The sequence below is a fragment of the Leptonotus elevatus genome, chromosome 2, assembly GCF_054856555.1.
Source record: "Leptonotus elevatus isolate MCC_2025b chromosome 2, RoL_Lele_1.0, whole genome shotgun sequence".
Lineage (NCBI taxonomy): Eukaryota > Metazoa > Chordata > Actinopteri > Syngnathiformes > Syngnathidae > Leptonotus > Leptonotus elevatus.
In genome coordinates this window covers 21,430,126-21,447,905 of record NC_141240.1, presented here as the reverse complement: position 1 = coordinate 21,447,905, position 17,780 = coordinate 21,430,126, and the positions used below count along the sequence as shown (strand labels likewise).

At 39.5% G+C, this 17,780-nt stretch overlaps 3 protein-coding genes across 6 annotated transcripts; all 3 read left to right on the top strand.

Annotated features, from left to right (window-relative positions):
* The first annotated feature begins 788 nt into the window (after positions 1-788).
* Positions 789-3,955, top strand: creg1 (cellular repressor of E1A-stimulated genes 1). Its single transcript, XM_086067258.1, has 4 exons — positions 789-1,184; positions 2,344-2,463; positions 2,557-2,670; positions 2,889-3,955. Exons 1-4 carry the CDS (start codon positions 906-908, stop codon positions 2,961-2,963), a joined length of 588 nt encoding a protein of 195 aa, XP_085923384.1. The 5' UTR covers positions 789-905; the 3' UTR covers positions 2,964-3,955.
* Positions 3,956-4,087: 132 nt separating this feature from the next.
* Positions 4,088-6,944, top strand: LOC147178838 (T-cell surface glycoprotein CD3 zeta chain-like). The gene is made up of 9 exons (XM_086067259.1): positions 4,088-4,292; positions 4,720-4,805; positions 5,209-5,309; positions 5,373-5,411; positions 5,505-5,564; positions 5,771-5,803; positions 5,899-5,952; positions 6,550-6,579; positions 6,670-6,944. The coding sequence occupies exons 1-9, from the start codon at positions 4,273-4,275 to the stop codon at positions 6,733-6,735; spliced, it is 489 nt and encodes a 162-aa protein (XP_085923385.1). The 5' UTR covers positions 4,088-4,272; the 3' UTR covers positions 6,736-6,944.
* Positions 6,945-8,431: 1,487 nt separating this feature from the next.
* dnajc27 (DnaJ (Hsp40) homolog, subfamily C, member 27) lies at positions 8,432-16,111 on the top strand. 4 transcript variants are annotated; one of them, XR_015094213.1, is made up of 9 exons: positions 8,432-8,795; positions 9,483-9,565; positions 9,652-9,721; positions 9,888-10,052; positions 10,124-10,246; positions 10,324-10,484; positions 13,372-13,515; positions 13,753-13,801; positions 14,404-16,111. XR_015094213.1 is itself a non-coding variant. In XM_086069914.1 (7 exons), exons 1-7 carry the CDS (start codon positions 8,709-8,711, stop codon positions 13,502-13,504), a joined length of 822 nt encoding a protein of 273 aa, XP_085926040.1. In that variant the 5' UTR covers positions 8,432-8,708; the 3' UTR covers positions 13,505-16,111. The 4 variants fall into 4 exon arrangements, 1 of the variants encoding a protein (XP_085926040.1); XR_015094214.1 differs by having other exon boundaries at positions 13,372-13,801; positions 14,404-14,502; positions 14,838-16,111; XR_015094212.1 differs by having other exon boundaries at positions 13,372-14,502; positions 14,838-16,111.
* The last annotated feature ends 1,669 nt before the right edge of the window (positions 16,112-17,780 follow it).

The window sequence follows — 17,780 nt, the reverse complement described above, 5'->3', positions numbered from 1 at the left end:
AAAATATCTCCTTCAAAATAGTTTGAAAAAGGGTAAATACTAGAAACATATTCAAATATCACTCGTTTATATATAACAATTACAGTCCACACACACACCTACACACACGTGTGTATATATATATATATATATATATATATATATATATATATATATATATATATATATATATATATATATATATATATATATATACACACAGAGAGAGAGAGAGAGAGAGAGAGAGAGAGAGAGAGAGGGAGTTTTATTTTGAAGACATATGGAAAAGGATGAAGGATAATTTGAAGGTGACTTGAGAGTTCAATACAGTTTTACAAGTGAAACACGGATTCACTGACTGCAAATACAATGGTTTAAAGATAATTAGCCTGGTTGAAAGTGGCAACAAAGTTCAGAGCGTTTTTATCTGTCAATACATTTTAGATCTTAAGTTTAATTGTTTTTTTCTAGCTCTTATCATGTACAATGTTTGCATTGGAGTCTAAAAGATTAAAAGAAAACTTCAGCCCACCAGTATTTCAACTGTAGGTACTTTTTTTTTTGTTTTGTTCAAGATTTATTTAATTACAGCAGCAGGAGCTATCATACAAATCCTCAGCTGTCATACAAATGCTCAGTATTAATTTTGTAAACTACGCTATGCCCATTTTAGGCTACAATTTATAGCCTACAGTGACACTGGTCTTATTTTGAAACGAGTATGATAGATTATTACTTTTACTTCGAAAATATGGACAGGATCTTCGAGTTCCCCATTGGTTACATGTCCGTCATTTTTATTTACGGAAGTAATAGCGACTTTGTATGACTTTGAAAATCTGGACCGGATCTTCCAGTTAGCCAGTTGTTTATATGCTTGTCCTGCGCTTTCTGCCGCGTTATTCCCCCGAATTTTACAGCTGATCATGAGAGCTTTGTTGCGGGGTGTCTGCCTGTTTCTTCTCGGGCTCGCCGCGGCTTCCTCCCGGTTCCGCCTGCCCCCCCACGATCAGGTTGCCAGGGTCGCCCGCTTCGTTACCCACCAGTGCAACTGGGCCTCCTTGGCCACCATCAGCAGCCACAAGCCGGTGGTGGGACAGCCCTTCTCTAATGTGTTCTCCGTGAGCGACGGGCCACCGGGCTCCAGCTCTGGCGTGCCATTCATGTACTTGACCCGCATGGAGATCTCCGTGCAGGATCTGGAGGTAATTTTCGATTAATGTGACACATAAAGTGTCAAAAATTCCTAATGCACTTGGCTTTAGCTGCCCTGTGCGCGAGACAGATGCGATTCGGTATTTTACTTTGTTAGAGAATTTACATCAACAGTGCGTATTTGCTGTTTTTCTAGAAAAATGTACTTTATCTTTGACAACACCTAAACGAAGAAATCCGTTGGGGTGAGGTCTGCGGATCGGCTGGTACATGAACAATTCATGTATGCGGTAATTCAATTTAGGGGGATGTAAATAATTAATGACTTGATATAACTCTTAATTGTTTGTAATATGTTGCATATCTCTCACTTGATGATGCAATAATTTAAGATTAATGCATTACAGCCCTCATTTTTAACATCTAGTTTCTTAGTCACGGTTTACACTCATGTTAACGTAATCAATTTTTGCTCATTTGTGTATTCACTAAGTCAACATGTAACATGACGACTTTATGCAACTGTACAAGTGTCACCATGACTCAGCAGCTTTTCAACTGTGCCTCAGCAGTTTTGACATACAGTCACATGTTGGAGATGCAGTCACGTGAAAATATGGCCTGATCAGATTATTTTTTCTACTGCCGTCAAATTAAGGAGTGGTGAAAAGTCAGTCGATATGTCATATGAACTAAGCTGTTAAATAAGAGTAATAAAGATGCATCTCAATACATTATGATCTTGTAGGACATAGTACATTTATTGCAGTAGTTAAATTTAAAAAGTGCAACATATGTGCAGTCATGAAACACATCGAAAATTACTTTTCACAAGGCAATTTCTTGTGTTTTTGGATGTGGGTTGCATTTTTGTTAATTTTTGAATGGATTGGGGAGATGAGTTCTAGTTAATACAACATTGGCTCTTGTTTTGGCTCTTCAGTGAAATAAATTAATGTAGGGCTCAACCGATATATCAATCTTTTTTTAAAAACACATTGTCACATTATAACATAAGACATAAATAATATATAAATACATTTTCTGAATTAATCGGCCCATAATTCGGTTCTCTGAATTTGCAATTGGCCTAAAAAAAAATCCATATCGAATGAGCCTTAATTGAAATTTAAATGATGCACTTTTATTTTTGTTGTGTGTCCATTATAATGCTTGGATGGAGTGAACTGAAACCTTGTGTCCGTGCAGGTGAACCAACAGGCGTCTTTGTCCATGTCTCTGGCTCAGACTGACTACTGCCGGCAGCAGGGCTTCGACCCTCAGAGTCCTCTGTGCGCTCACATCATCCTATCAGGATCTATGCTGGAGGTGTGGCACCACAGACACTACACTTACACTCACGCTATTGGTGTTTTTTTTATTTTTATGTCAGTCCATTCACATGCCCCTGCTGTTTTGCAGGTGAACGGGACAGAGGCAGAGTTTGCGAAGAAAGCCCTCTTCACTCGACACCCCGAAATGATCGACTGGCCCTCAGATCATAACTGGTTCTTTGCCAAGTTCAACATTACACAGGTAGGTTTAAGTCATGCTGCAAAAGGCTCTAACCCGAGGTCAAGAGGTATAGTATTGTTCAAAACTCGGATCTCGAAGTTTGAAGTCGGGAAAGTCCGACTTCCCATCTTCCTCTTGTCCTCGAATGCAGCATTAGACCGCCATTTTGACTTGTGACGTAAGCTCGGAATCGTCAAGAACTGTAATAAAACAACGAAAACATACCCTCTGTGTTGCAGGTGTGGGTGCTGGATTATTTTGGCGGGATAAAGACAGTCAGTCCGGATGAATACTACCAAGCCCTCCCCAACTAATATGCACAAGTGACGTTCATGAGGGTTGAGGGTGTTCTTTGCAGTGAATCATATTGTGAATGCCTTGCAGTGAAGTCACTGATCTTCTATCATTTACAAGTGCCATACATACAGTTGCAGTGTCAGTGTTTGGATTGACTTGTTATAAATATTAAAAGACAGGGCACAATTGAAATGAGATGGTTTTGAAAAATGATATGGGTCCACAGGGGCGGAGCTACGTGGTGACCAGGGGTGGCCTCTGGCCACCTCCGCTTCTAGTGGAAGAATTTGCTACCTGTGATTTTTCTGCCACTTTCACATGAATGCAGTATTCTTAAATGACTTGATTCCCTGCCACAATTCACTTAGAGCAGTGGTGTCCAAACTCGGTCCTCGAGGGCCGGAGCCCTGCAGGTTTACGATGTTTCCCTGCTCCAACGAACCTGTTTCAATGAACAGGATCGTTATCAGGCTTATGCCATGCTCGCTGATGAGCTTCAGGTTTATTGGAGAAGAGAAACATCCAAAAGCTGCAGGACTCTGGCCCTTGAGGACCGAGTTTGGACACCACTGACTTAGGGTAACCAAATATTTAAAGTTACAATTGATCTGAATATAAATGCTAACAGAATCTGTCTTTAGTCGAGTACAGGGTTGGGCTGTCTTAAATTTCTTTTAAAAAAACGGCCCTGGCATTTTGACTTCGGCCCACCGGCCCGGCCCAGCCAGTCTTGCCTAACATGTTTGATGTTTATTGACAATGTTTCAGTTTGCTATCTATATTTGAAATGGATTAATGGACTGGCCCTTCTAAATTGTAGGCCAGTCTCTTGTGGTAAAATGTAGGAAAATAATCATGAAAAAGCACTGCATAGGCCGGCCCACCGGGCATCTTCCCTGGATGCCAGATGGCCAGTCCAACCCTAGTCAAGAATGTTTGATTTTTTTATTATATTTTTAGAAAGAACATGAATATGTTGTTTATAAATAAAGTTTGTATAATATAACAATGTCTCTTTCTCCCCTGTTTGTAAATAAATATTAATACAAAGTTAAGCTGTTGCTATTTGAACACCATAACTGTGGTGTCATATGGTCTCAGTCTAAAATAAATGGAATCTAAAATAGCATTTAATACTGCGCAGACCCCTGCTAAACGTGTAAAATAACTTATTTCAAAGCTCTTTCAATTTGTGTGTTTGCAACCACCTGTTTGCTGGGTTTGGACACGTGACGTTCGCAATGCGAGGAGTGAGGACACATATAATTTCAGTCGACAGCAGGGGGCGGTAAAGGACAAAATGGCTGCGCTCTGACATGGGTGACAATGGATGGATTTGAATTACGGTAATCCCAATTTTATTTATTTATTTAAAAGGGTCTTTAATTTTTATTCCACCAATGTAATATTAATCAGAATATATTTGTGACCACAGGCACTATCCAGATACAGAGGGAGAAAATGCAGAGCTTTAAGTGATGCTATGCACTGTCGTTGGAATTCAAATGAATAAATATGGTTAGAAAATACTTATAGGTAACAAAATACATACATACAAGGTTCAATAAATAACGAAATGTGTTCAACTTGGAGTAATCATGTGTATCACTGAGGTAATCTCAAAGCCTACCACCGTTGGATTTTAGTGCTTGGTGGAGCTCATTTCATTCAAATGCTGTCAGTACTCATAAACATACGACTGCGTGTGAGTTGACGTGGGCGCGATGTCACCTGCCACAGTAGCTTCTCCCCACTTCCTGTCCCACTTCACAGGCTAAGACGTATGAGAGGCTCCAAGGAGTTCGGGATTGCGTTCTGGTGGACATCGGGTCTTCTCGTGTTGACGATCGGGCCCGCAGGTAAAACTCTTCATCAAATCCTCAAACTCAAAATCGCTTTTTATTTGGTGCTTGGATGTTACTTGAAGCACACAGGAAGTGCTTGAGATGTTTCTCTTTATGTGTTAACAAAAGAGAAACCTGGTTAGATTTGATAAATGTTGCTATGCATTTTGAACACAGTCCAAACTGATTTTGATGATAAACGGTTTGGAAAATGGAAGGATTAATTTCTAAAGTAATCATATAAGTACAGTATGAGATGATTTTCTTGAGGCGGCCAACCAGGAAGCAACTTTGTGGTTTTTAGCACCTCGGCTGCTCAGGAACATGCTTTCCTCTTTGAAAAGAAGACCTTTGCTCGAACTAGAGAAGGGAGGCTTTTATTGGCAGACATTGTTGTTGACCACAACTTCATCTGTAGATGCCATGATGACGCTGTATGACCCCAAGCTGTGCTACATCCTGGATGGCTTCCTGGGTCTGTACGGCCTGGTCATTACTGCCATGTTCATCAAGGAGAAGGTCAGTCTGTTGATTATACAACACGGTCTACTGCAACCATGTCATCTCTAAACGTTTCTGCAGTTCTTCAAAACGAAGGAGGTGACAGACGGCGGTTACACGGTGAGACCCACAAGCAGTAGTGGAGCGTTTCTTGACCTCCTGCCGCCATTTTGATTAGTGACGATCTCGATGCTGTCTCGTTCGCTCGATCAGGGTGTTAGAGACCAAAGAGGTGACGGGGACTTGCCGCTGAGAGACCTGGAAAGAGGACATGTAAGTATCCTGGAGAAAACCAACTGAGGAATATTCTTAAAAATGGCAAAAAGCATAAATGGAAATTAAATATGAAGATCTCAAGAACTGTCAAATGTTCAGTGTAAAATAATGCAGAAACTTAAAACTAAAGAACTCAACATACCAGTGAGATATATATATGTGTACCATATTTTACAATGTTCTCCCTTTAATCTGTTTTACAGAACCGCTGGACAAATGATAATTCGACATACACGGTACCAGTACATCTGAGTTAAATTTGTCCTTTGAAAACTAAATAAAACTGTGTCTGTGTGCACGCGTGCGTGTGTCTGCACGTGCGCCATTTCAGGGCTTGAACAAAAGAACAGAAGACGAGTACAAAGAACTTCCTGTAAAAAGAGACGTGAGTGTCTGCTTCAATGTCTCGGATTTGTTCATGACATTCCATTTATCGTTCGTTTTTTCCATTTGACAATCAACATTTTTAAAAAGTGATCATTAGTTTTTTTCTAGCACAAAAGAATGACAAAAATGCTTGATTTTTCATTCAGTTGTGCCTTGAGGTACTCATACTGTAAAGCGTTTTTCAAAATATGTTTTTGTTTTGAGATACAAGCAAAAATCTGAGATATGAGTATGCTTCAGTCTCCCGCCGTTGTATGGCAGAAGCAAACTCGACTAAATCCTAAATCACGTTGGTTTCCTTGCAATGGAAGGCCAATATCAGTTGGTGGCGCTAATGCACCGTTAAGATTTTTTTGCTAACTGCCACAAAATAAGAACAAGGAAGGACAAAACATTAGATACAATTGTGGTTTTGAACTTGCATTTTTTGTTTTTTTGCAGATTATATAGAGATTTAGCATTTTTTTCTTTATGTGTGTTAGATTTTTAAAAATAAATCAATAATTATCAAATTATTTCGTTTGTGAACGAATGACAGGGATTGTTTCAGACACTTACATGTTCCTTCTGTTCACATTAATTTGCTGCTTTCCAGCGACCCCGAAAAAACGATCAGGTTTACCAAGTGAGTGCAATCTTAATTTCAGTAAATAATTATCATTTTCATCTTCCACCACATTCACACGGAAATCTCACGTTTGAAATGTGACTTCAGGGTCTCAGCAGAGCGAACAGAGACACCTACGACGCAGTCAAGATGCAGCCGTTTCCTGCCCGCTAGAACGATATCATGCTTGTTGCCCTTTTCCATGTCTGATAAATCAGCCTCTACTGTTTTATATTATTAATTAATAACACATCTAATTAATTGTATAATGACATATAAACATTGGCAGTACTAGTGTTGAATCTTTTTTCTTTCTTTCAATATGCATACAAAATGAATCAGTGAAATTAATATGTAAATACATGTATTTCTTTTTGACCGCAGCACTTTCATGAGTGTGTTTGTGTTTGACTTTAGCACTTTAGCTTTTTAAAGAAACACACACAGTGAATTAAATTTGAAATTCTCTCTAATTTTGTGGTTGCTTGGATTTACATTAAGGGGGTTACCTCTGGAAAATGAGCAGTGTGTATGTGTTAAAAGGTTAATGACTTAAAAGATAACTCAACACCAAATCATTATTATTATTATTATTATTTTGCTGATAAACTGTATAAACAGATGTCTACAAATTCTGTCTACATGTCCTGGTCATTACTTTGACATTTTAGAGCATGTTTGTTGAAAGCTTGAATTTGGGGGAAAAAAACATGTGTTTGGTGCCATCTTCAGGTAACACACAGGGATAAACTCAATTTGGCTGTTTATCCTCTCATTACACGAGGCAATACATACTACGTCACTTGTTCCGCATGACGTTGTTACCCCCGCCACCCACCGGTTCATTCTCGTACACGCCTCCTTAAACGGCTTCTTAGCGAGTTGCTGTTGACAATCACAGCCAGACCACGCCCAAACCTCTCCCCATTCGCAACCCAACGGTCCTCCAGGCAACACCCCCTATGAGCGCCAATTTCAAATCTTAGTGAGCGGTGTAGCAAGAGTCGGATATTCTGTTGAGTTAGCCTTTAATTTTAATTTTTTATTAATTAATGACTCATTTAATCAGGGTTTTTCCTGCGTACAAAATTCAGAGGCGGCCACCTCCAGCCTGAGCCACTGATATCGCTCAACACAGCACTCCATTGAGTGCGGCAGCAACGCATTATAACTGCAGTTGCAGTGTTGCGCCATTATGGAGGCGCTATATCAACAGCAGTTCACCGGAAAGACCTGAAGCAACAACCAAAGAAGAAACAGCTTTATTTTTTCCCCCTTCTTTTTTTAAACGTTAACGTACCAAAGAAGCAACAGATCACGGAGCAACTGTTGCGCACGCCCATTTCCTGGTTGCAGAGGTGGCACGCTCCAGCCATCGCCAAAGTCATATAAACACAGTAAATGCAATAAACATAATAGTGTTTTACAACAATGCTAAACTATATTTACAATTTAATATGCACTTGTGGATGAATTTTTAATGATTGTAGTTTTTTTTAAATGGCAAAAATTAATGGCAACTTTGTATTTATATAATTTCTCATTTCTAGTCCCTCATCGTAAAATGTCTGCAGGTGGGTGGCCGATAATGGTATAGGGCACCGCCGCGAGTTCCGATATCTTAAAATCAGACAGTATCGGTATCGGTTATCACCCATCCTAGCCAAGATGATACCACCTCTGCCTCATTTTTGAGCCCTGAAAACCCTGCATTTAATCAATTATTTAACGTAGCCCCGCCCCTTTAGTTCTCCATATAATATAAAATGAGAAATACATGTCTTTAGGAATCAATTCATTACTTATTTATGCATTTAATTTTGGCACGGTTGAGCATCATTGCCGTTTTATTGTGAAACGGACAAGCGGAAGTACATCTCCACAGCGGCTAACAGCATTTGGGCTATGGCGCTAGCAAGTCCGCTAGCTGTTTATGCTGCCTTTTGCGACAGATCGCCAAATCATGTCACTCGTTCCCTACTTGATTATAATTACATATCATAAATAATTCAACGTAATTGTATCGTATAGATTCAGTCGCACGTTCATGGATCGTGCTAGGTGCTACTGCTAACGTTTGTCGTTAGCCGCACGTTAGTCCTTCTCATTGCTTCCTTCCAAAGTTGAAGTTTTCAAGGATTAAAAAAATGGAAACGAGCGTGCCGAAGAGACGAGACAACAAGAAGCCTCTCCGCGTGAAGGTAATAAGCCTCGGCAACGCTGAAGTTGGGAAGGTAAGTTTAACGTAAATGATCACTCATGTAATTAAACTTTCATTCAACAGCCACCATTTTTTCTTAACGTGTTTTAAACAAAAGACGTTAACACTACATTGTGTAATACAGTTTTTAAAAAGTAAATAAATTAGCGGACTATGTAAAGTATAATTTGTACTGTGATATTCGAGTGTTTGGACGTGTACCGATAAAGGGCGTGGCCTAGTGAGTGAAGTCAGCAACTGGAATCCGGTAGAGTGTAGGGTTATTTTGCATGTGAGCGTTTGGACATGAGTTGTGGATGTCAGCAGCTCTTTGCAAGTGTTCTCATTTTGTATTTGTGTCTGGCTGTTTTTCACCATTACATAATAATAAGCTGCTGAATATGCATTGGCTAAAATTTAATAAATGCATTATAAAATGAAATTCCGGTGCCAGTTTTACACTAGACTAATTAAAGCCTCCGGTTGTAATTGTGTTGTGTTTTTGTGAAATAAAAAATCTATTTGTGGTCCTTAAGATTTAATAAACTTGCATTCCACTACAATTTGATGTAAATTTGAATTGTATTAATTCTTCAGCCCTGTATGACATTTAAGTACCATCTTTGCATGTGATAGCAAATTAAAGTATCATTTGTCCATCAATGTTAATTTCTAATGCCAAATGGATTTAAATGTAAGGCGTTCTCATTTCTCCCTGCAGAGTTGCATCATTAAACGTTACTGTGAGAAGAGGTTTGTTCCCAAATATTTGGCCACTATTGGAATTGACTATGGCGTCACCAAGTAAGTGTGTTCAATTTTGTTGGTGCGTGCGGTTTAAGATTTGCATGTACTTGCAATATGACCCTAATGAAGACATGCGTTGTCAGGGTGCAGGTTCGCGACCGAGAAATCAAAGTCAATATCTTCGATATGGCTGGCCATCCTTTCTTCTACGAAGTGAGTCTGAAAACAAACAGTAAACTGCCTGTTTATAATTGCTTATAGCAATGTGTCAAGATCCAAGAGTCCTGCATGTTTTCGAGGTTTCTGTTTACTGTAGTTAATATTGTGCGAAGACACCAGCAGGGGGTGCACTTGGATGAATCCAGCTTTACTTCTGCAGGTGCGGAATGAGTTCTACAAGGACAGCCAGGGCGTGCTGCTGGTGTACGACGTCGGTCTTCGGGACAGTTTTGACGCCCTGGATAGCTGGCTGGGCGAAATGAAACAGGAAATGGGCTCTCAGGCCAACATGGACAGCATCGTGTTCGTGGTCTGCGCCAACAAGGTCCCGCTTGGCCCGTCAGGCTGATTGGCAGTGAACTCCCAAGGCAGGAAGTGACCTGATTGTGTTCACAGGTGGACCTGACGAAACGGCGAGTGGTGGACGAGGGTGAAGGGCGTCTGTGGGCCGAGTCTCGGGGGTTTCATTACTTTGAGACGTCGGCGCAAAGTGGAGAGGGTATCAACGAGATGTTCCAGGTGGGACAACGTACTGGGGCCTCACCTGGCTCTGAACCGTAATGTCGACTCAGTCTGGTGTGTTTGTTTGTGCCCAGGCATTCTTCTCCTCCATCACTGACATGTGTGAGAATGGCGGAAAGCGCCCCGTGTCAGAGGTAAGCGTAGGCTTCACCAAAGAGCAAGCAGACACTATCAGGCGCATCAGAAACAGCAAGGACTCCTGGGACATGCTGGGGGTCAAACCCGGCGCCACACGGTGAGTTGACAGGGCGAGGGCCAAATAGAAATAGACACAAGTTTCTCACAACCCACAATTTAAAACGGTTCTCTGTGCCTTGCTAGCAAGTCTGTGACTTCCTTTTCATCCAAATACCCCCCCATAAATAATTACAGTACGCTTTCACACATTTTTAACCCAAACTCAGTCTGTTTTGAGGGGTTGACCCTGTCTCATGAAAACGGGCAACCACTCACCACAAGAAAGTGGCTGAATGATTTATTGATTGATTGATTAATTCATCACTGTTTGGACACACCCGTCATTTTTGGCTTTTTTTGGTTGCCATGTTCATTTATCAATTGTGAAATCAAGGTGAAGAATCTCGGCCAGTTAGCTAGTTCCCCGACCGCGCTAGCTACGTTAACTGCGCTAGCATGTTACAACAAAACAACAACAACATTGTTGATTCATCACTTATTTCTGTACACTTTAACAACAATTTTAACTTTTGGGCTGCTGGGAAAGGAAAATAAGAGACCTTTGGAGAGATCTCAAAATCGAACATGTTGACCACTAGATCTATTTTTAGCCAGAGCTAGCCACGGCTAGCAGCTCACATATATCACCATCATTGCATTATGGTAAAAGCATTTTTACCATTTTACAATGACACTTACCTTCATCAAAATGGTCAGACACACTTTGGTAGACTTTGTCGGCTGGAAATGCTTTCGATGTATATTTCCAATTCCGGACACCTCTTTGTCCGTTCCCAATTGACATTCCATGGACCCGAAAACGGCATACAGTACAATGTGAGGCAAATGACGTCGTGTGAAGCTTTGTTTTACATCTTTGTTCGGCCTATTTTTGCACCATTGTGAAGCGGTTCGTGAAAATTCGGAATGAATGAACAAATGAATGAATCAAAGTAACTTGTAGTAAGCAAAACGAGCGCTCCTCAGCATTTGTCTCACTGGCCATTTGCAGCACCCGCACCCAAAGGCCTGTTGGGTCGATAGGTGGGGGTCGGTAATGTCATGTGAATACTAGCTGGGAAGGAGGGCTTTACTTGGCTGCAATGGCGGCACTCAACAGACTTTCACTTAGACAATCGGAATCATACGCTCGAACGGGGAACATACAGTCAAGCCCGAAATTATTTATAACCCCGGAAAATTTTGATCTAAAGTTACTTGTATTCAACCATCATTTTTTTCCCTGGATTGGAAATGACACATGTCTCCCAGAAAATAATAGGATGTTGTACAAGAGGCATTACTGTGTAAAAAATATATATTCCTCAGCTTTTATATATTTCTTTCAAAAAAAAAAAGCCACATCCCAAATTGTTTATGCCCTTCTCAAAAATCAATAGAAAAGCCTTTACTGGCTATTACAGCAAATAAAACACATCCTATAGTTGCTGATCAGCTTTTTGCATGACCCAGCGGATATTTTTGCCCATTCATCTTTAGCGATGTGCCCTTCTTGTCATCACCCTGATCTCTAGTTCCCTCCACAGATTTTCAACTGAATTCAAGGCTGGACTGTCTGGGCCACTGCAAGACAATACTATTTTTGTCCGCGAACCATTTCTAAACCGCTTTTGCTGTGTATTCTGGAAGTTTATTATGCTAAAATGTCCACCTATTTAACATTTGCCAAGAGGGTATGAATAATTTCAGGCTTGACTGTTTATGTATATAATTCACACCGTATGTGTTATGATAGTTAACAGGGGTACAGTATGTGTATTAGGGGTGGGAATCTTTGAATGTCTCACGATTTGATTCGGTTCAGATTTTTGGGTCTGCAATGCGATTCAGAATACATTTTCGATTAAGAAAGATTTTTGATTCAAAATGATTTGATTGACAATGATTTTTGCTTCAATCTATAGATGTGCAAGGAATTGTAATGATCTACTCCAGTCTGACTCGCTAATGCTAATTAGTGTGCTACTCGCGGCACTTTTATCACTCAAAAGAACGGCTCCACGCTGGGAAAAAAAAACTTTTATTGGAATAACTTGATCGTGACTTTTTCCTTCTACTCTCTAATGTGGCTACAACTTAACAGTGTATTAGACCACGTGGAACCACACTGCCCCTCAGTGGTCAAACTGGGCACAACATGAACAGCGCTCCAAATAAAGGCACACAGACAAAGGCAAGACAGTATAAAATAATTTAAATAAAATCGATTTTGGGACATTTAAAATCGATTCTAATTCGAACTTAATGAGAATCGCGATTCTTATGAGAATCAATTTTTTGGGCACACCCCTAATATGTATGTCATAAATGAAACAAAGTACAACAATGATCTTGGGACTAATGCGAGGATGACGAGGTTGTCACGTGTACAGCCACTAATGTCTAATGTGCCATTCTGGTGAGTTAGTGTCACTCACAATCCTTGTAAATCACTAAATAGGTTTACATACTTTATAGAATGAGTTAGCATCTAGTCACTGTTCTGCTTGATATTTTATTTACACATAGTTATTTTTTCCCCTCTGAATTATGGGAGAAGTTTTGACATTTTTCATCAACCTTAGCTACGTTCTTTTGTTGATTACTAAAATCGAGTTAAACTCTTTCCTGGTGAAATAAGAAGATAGATTCTTTGTACGGATAATTTTCAAACGTCTTAAAAAGTCTTGTAAAATAAGTCAAAATACTTGAAATCGGCTAGCACTCTATAGTGTTGTCCTTTCTGAAAATGACTGGCATTGAATAAGTTGAGCGAATCTTTTTTTTTTCTCTCTCTCTCTCTCTCTCTCTCTCTCTCTCTCTCTCTCTCTCTCTCTCTCTCTCTCTCTCTCTCTCTCTCTCTCTCTCTCTCTCTCTCTCTCTCTCTCTCTCTCTCTCTCTCTCTCTCTCTCTCTCTCTCTCTCTCTCTTCCTTCCTACATTCAGGGAGGAGGTCAACAAGGCGTACAGGAAGCTGGCGGTCCTGTTGCACCCAGACAAATGTGTGGCCCCCGGGAGTGAAGATGCATTCAAGGCGGTGGTGAACGCGCGCACCTCACTGCTGAAGAACATCAAATAACGCCAACCCATGTAAAACATCCAGTCTCACAGTTCTTTATTTAAAAGCACTTTGCGTTCCACCTCTTCGGTGCCATGTTACTCTCTGCCAAACCCGCTTTACGTTTATTTCTGAACGCATGCAAGTATGTGTGTGCAAGAGCTTACGTTTAAATCATCTCATGATGTTACATAGGATTTATCATGGGGGAATTTTTTGTTGTTGAGTTATTTGTTTTCATTTTTGTCTTTTTCTTTTTGCATTTCTAGCATGTTTGTCAGCATGGTGCCGCAAGTTGTGAGCAAAAGCAGGTCAAAGGTCAGTGTTAAACTTGATTTAGACTAAATGTCAGTAAGGTAACAGACATATACAGGTCATTTCTATTAAATTATTGTCATTTATTATATTTGGATAGTTACATGAATTAAAGTCTACCTCCGAAGTGTGCGTGAATTCCGATGAAACACAAATGCATCAGTTTGCCTTGCTGATTGTGCATGTTTGTATTTAAAGGAGACTATTATGTTGTTGTTTTTTTCACAGTTTGAAACAATTTCCGGGTGTCTTAATTAAAATGCATGTGACACGCTTGCATCTAAGTAACCCAATATAGCTGACCAGGGGGCAATTGTGACTTAGGAAAATGAGCTTTGATTCATCCCTACTTTCTCTAACCTGACCACAACTGGGGGTGGAGCTAGTGGGTTGTGACAAGGCAAGTGGCTTCAAAAGCAAGCACCTGTAAAGACAACAAAACAATTTCCACTTATAGAGGCTGCACTTCATATGCTTAAGTCTTTGGACCTTTTCAACATGATGTCAAACTCTGTTGTCACCACAAGCCAAGACCGAGTGATTCTTGAGAAAACAGGTTACAATGGCTTGAATGATGATTTTAGCCTTTTTCTCTACTGCCAAAGTTTGAAGGTGTAAAGTGTCATTTGAAAAGAAGATGCTACGTGAGGTAGATTGCTTCCAAGGGAGAGCGAGAACGCCGGCCGTGATTTACATTTCAAGAGGTAAGTGACATAAGTCACATGATCGTTTAGGAACTGGGATTTAGTACATTTATGTTGCTAATGCTAGGATTAATGGCTGTGCTGTTCCACAGGTTTGGCTGGATTAATTTATATTTTACAAATTGAAAAAAACCTCAAATTTTTAGTGTTAATCCAATGGCACAACTCCAGACGCAACCAATTCTGTCATCGTTTTCTGTTCTAGTCAGTTTGAAGTACCCCGGCACATAATGTTTAGAAACATTGTGAAAAGGCTTATTCAACGTAGCTGCTCCGTGCGTTCTTTTTGCCAACAAAACTCAATTGCAGCTGTGCTTACCTCTTGCCTTTGACAGGGTTTCGGACAGCATAGTCCGGCCATGTGCCGAAAAATGGTGGATCATGAGCAGCCAAACGCAGTGCGGGTGGAGTTAATTAATATAAATTGGCTGCATTGTTACGTCACATTCCAGCAAAACAAATTGCTCACAGGCATATTTTCCGGAAAACGGAACTCCCAACATATTGACTTGTCTGCTTCTCTCCTCCCATGAGTGTTGTTGTCTATGCGTTTGTCAGTACTAAAACTCCAGATGGGAGCTGCAATTTAAGTCTTGTTTTATATTTTCACAAATCTACTAGAGTTAATTTATGATTTGTGAAATATGTATTGGTGTGTGTTTATTTTTTTGAACGCATCAACAAAGTCGTTTTCCTCAAGTGAGTTTTTCTCTTAAGTTAAAAAACGGATGTAAGAGAAAGCAGTAAAGAAACCTAAAGTGTCGATACAAGAATGCAATTTATAAAGCAATGATATTAATTGTCAACTTGGCAAATTGTTATGTAAGAAATGTTCAAATGTATTTGTGTCGCTGTATATCTGTGAACAATGCATGACTGTAAAGTTTATGTCTGCATCATGTTATATGATTTGATGTACAAATGTATTTTATAGGGCTTATTTTAAAGAAAAGAATACAACTTTAAAAGTCTAAAGATGAATGTGTGTTTTTATTCTGAGGACATATATAATCAGTCACAGTTTAGTCCTTGGGTTTTATAAACATGCACCAAAAGGTGTCTTTAAAAAAAAATTTTTTTTACCGGTACTTGTCTTACTCATCTATAGTGAACTCCGCTATTTTGCATTTCAATGTGAATGCCACTTATATGTCGCAGATTTGCATTCGTAGTCCAAATTGAGTTGCACGTCTCTTGTGTCGTCCTTCGTTGTGCTGCGTTGAGCTCTACTGGTTGTAGACGCAGCAGAGAAGAGGAATGTTGTACTGTATGGTCGGTTAATCATTTTGGTGTTTAAATATGCAATACTTAAAGCTGCTCTCTGTAACAATTTAGCCAACAAAATCTTTACAATTGCCTTTTTATTTGACCATTTTATGATTGAAACGTCTTCAAATGAGTAGCTTAACACCTTAAGTTGTTTACAATTGGTATTCCTGCAAACCTCTGGCCAATAGTCTTCAGACAGACTTCGGGTTGGATTTTCCAGCCGTCTGTCAGCGGATGTGATGTCATGTTTAGTTGTATATGTGTAGAAGGGAAAATGCAGTTTCATTTTTCGGCCACAGGTGGTAGTAGCGATTCAAAATAAAATTTTCTGCGTCCAGTAGCTTTAATTCTTTTGTTATATATGATGCTTCTCTATGTGTGGTACACTAGCAGTTGTTTAAAGGTTTATAATTAGCATACGGTAAGTATTAGCATATTTTTTTGCCTGTCAAAGGCATTTTGCATTACTTTACATGATGTTAGCATTGAGCTAACAGACATTTGTTTGACAAAATGACATGGTTTGGTTGAATATTTTGCTATTTCACATGCTTTTGTTTTATGTCAGGTTCATAGTTCATCTCAACTGGGCGTGACAAATACACAGCTTGGAGAGTTTTAGACTTGAAGCAAGTGCACTTTTCCTTATTTTGACGCCTAATCGCCTAAGTCATTTTTTCAGATTTTTTCAGATTTTTCAGGAAACACAAAAAGTGGAACCATTTGCATCATGAGATGATTAGGCAAAAAAACAAAAAACGTAGGCATTTATTTGGAAGAAAAATCTACGTTCGCTATTGGTGTTTACAGTTCACTTTAATGAGCCAATACCAAATGAACTCGAATCGGTTATTGTACTTTCCCCGAAAAATCACTTCCTAGTCCAACAGATGAAAAATCCAATTTGATCCAAATGTTAAAGTGCACTTTATTTATTGCCATGCTTAAAAATACGAGTTGAATTAGAGTAAATGGCAATAATTTAATGGAATAAAAGATTAAAATAGCCAAAAAAGTGAGTAATGGGCAACAATACATGTTTGGACAAAGAATTCTAGTCGTGTATCCGTTGACACCTCATGCGTCAGAAGCGTGTTTAATTAGGATGGTCACAAGTTGAACACGGGTTGCCGTAACATGTGAAACTTGATGGATTTGGACCGTGCATGACACAGTGGCGCGGGAGGTCACTTTAAGTCAGTGCCATCACGTATTAACCCTTTCCGCGTGAGGTCTATGAGATATGTGGTTCCTCCCAGGGCCCACATTTAGTCAAACGTATTTCATTTTATACAACAAATAAAAATACATGCATGATTGTCACAGATGGTGTCGTGCCTCTTGGTGTCCTTTTTTCCCCCCTTCAGGGCCCACATACAGAAAAATGGAAGGATGCAAAGGGCCACTTTCATCAGACGCTAAAACCAATCAATCAGTTATGTATATTCATACAATAATTAGTCTAGACCAAGCACTTTCTTTGGTCGAGTGCTGTTATAAAGCAGAACACTTGGACTTTTAACTTTAGTGCCAACAGGCATGCAAATAATAATAATAATAATAATAGAAATTTCCCCTTAGTATACAGCTGGCATTTTGCTGATGTTTATTTGGCCAGAAGATGAAAAATGAAGCAAGCATGTATATATATATATATATATATATATATATATATATATATATATATATAGTTAGTTATGGTTAATTAACATATGTGTTAACTGTTTCATTTCGGCTGGCTATGTATCAAACTTCATTCAATCTTCAAAGCAGGAATAAACACGACACGTGGCTACAGGAGCGATATACTTAATGTTAGCGGCGCACAGTGTTGATATATTGTAGATAAGCATAAAATGGCTCAAAGTGGAGGTGTTAATAAAAATCCACGGCAATACGCCATGAAGTTATCCTCAAGTCCCAAACGTGTACAGCTAACTCAATGCTAGCGATAGCGTTCAAATGCTACATGCTTCACCAGTTGGGTCAAACAACACGGTCAACAGTTT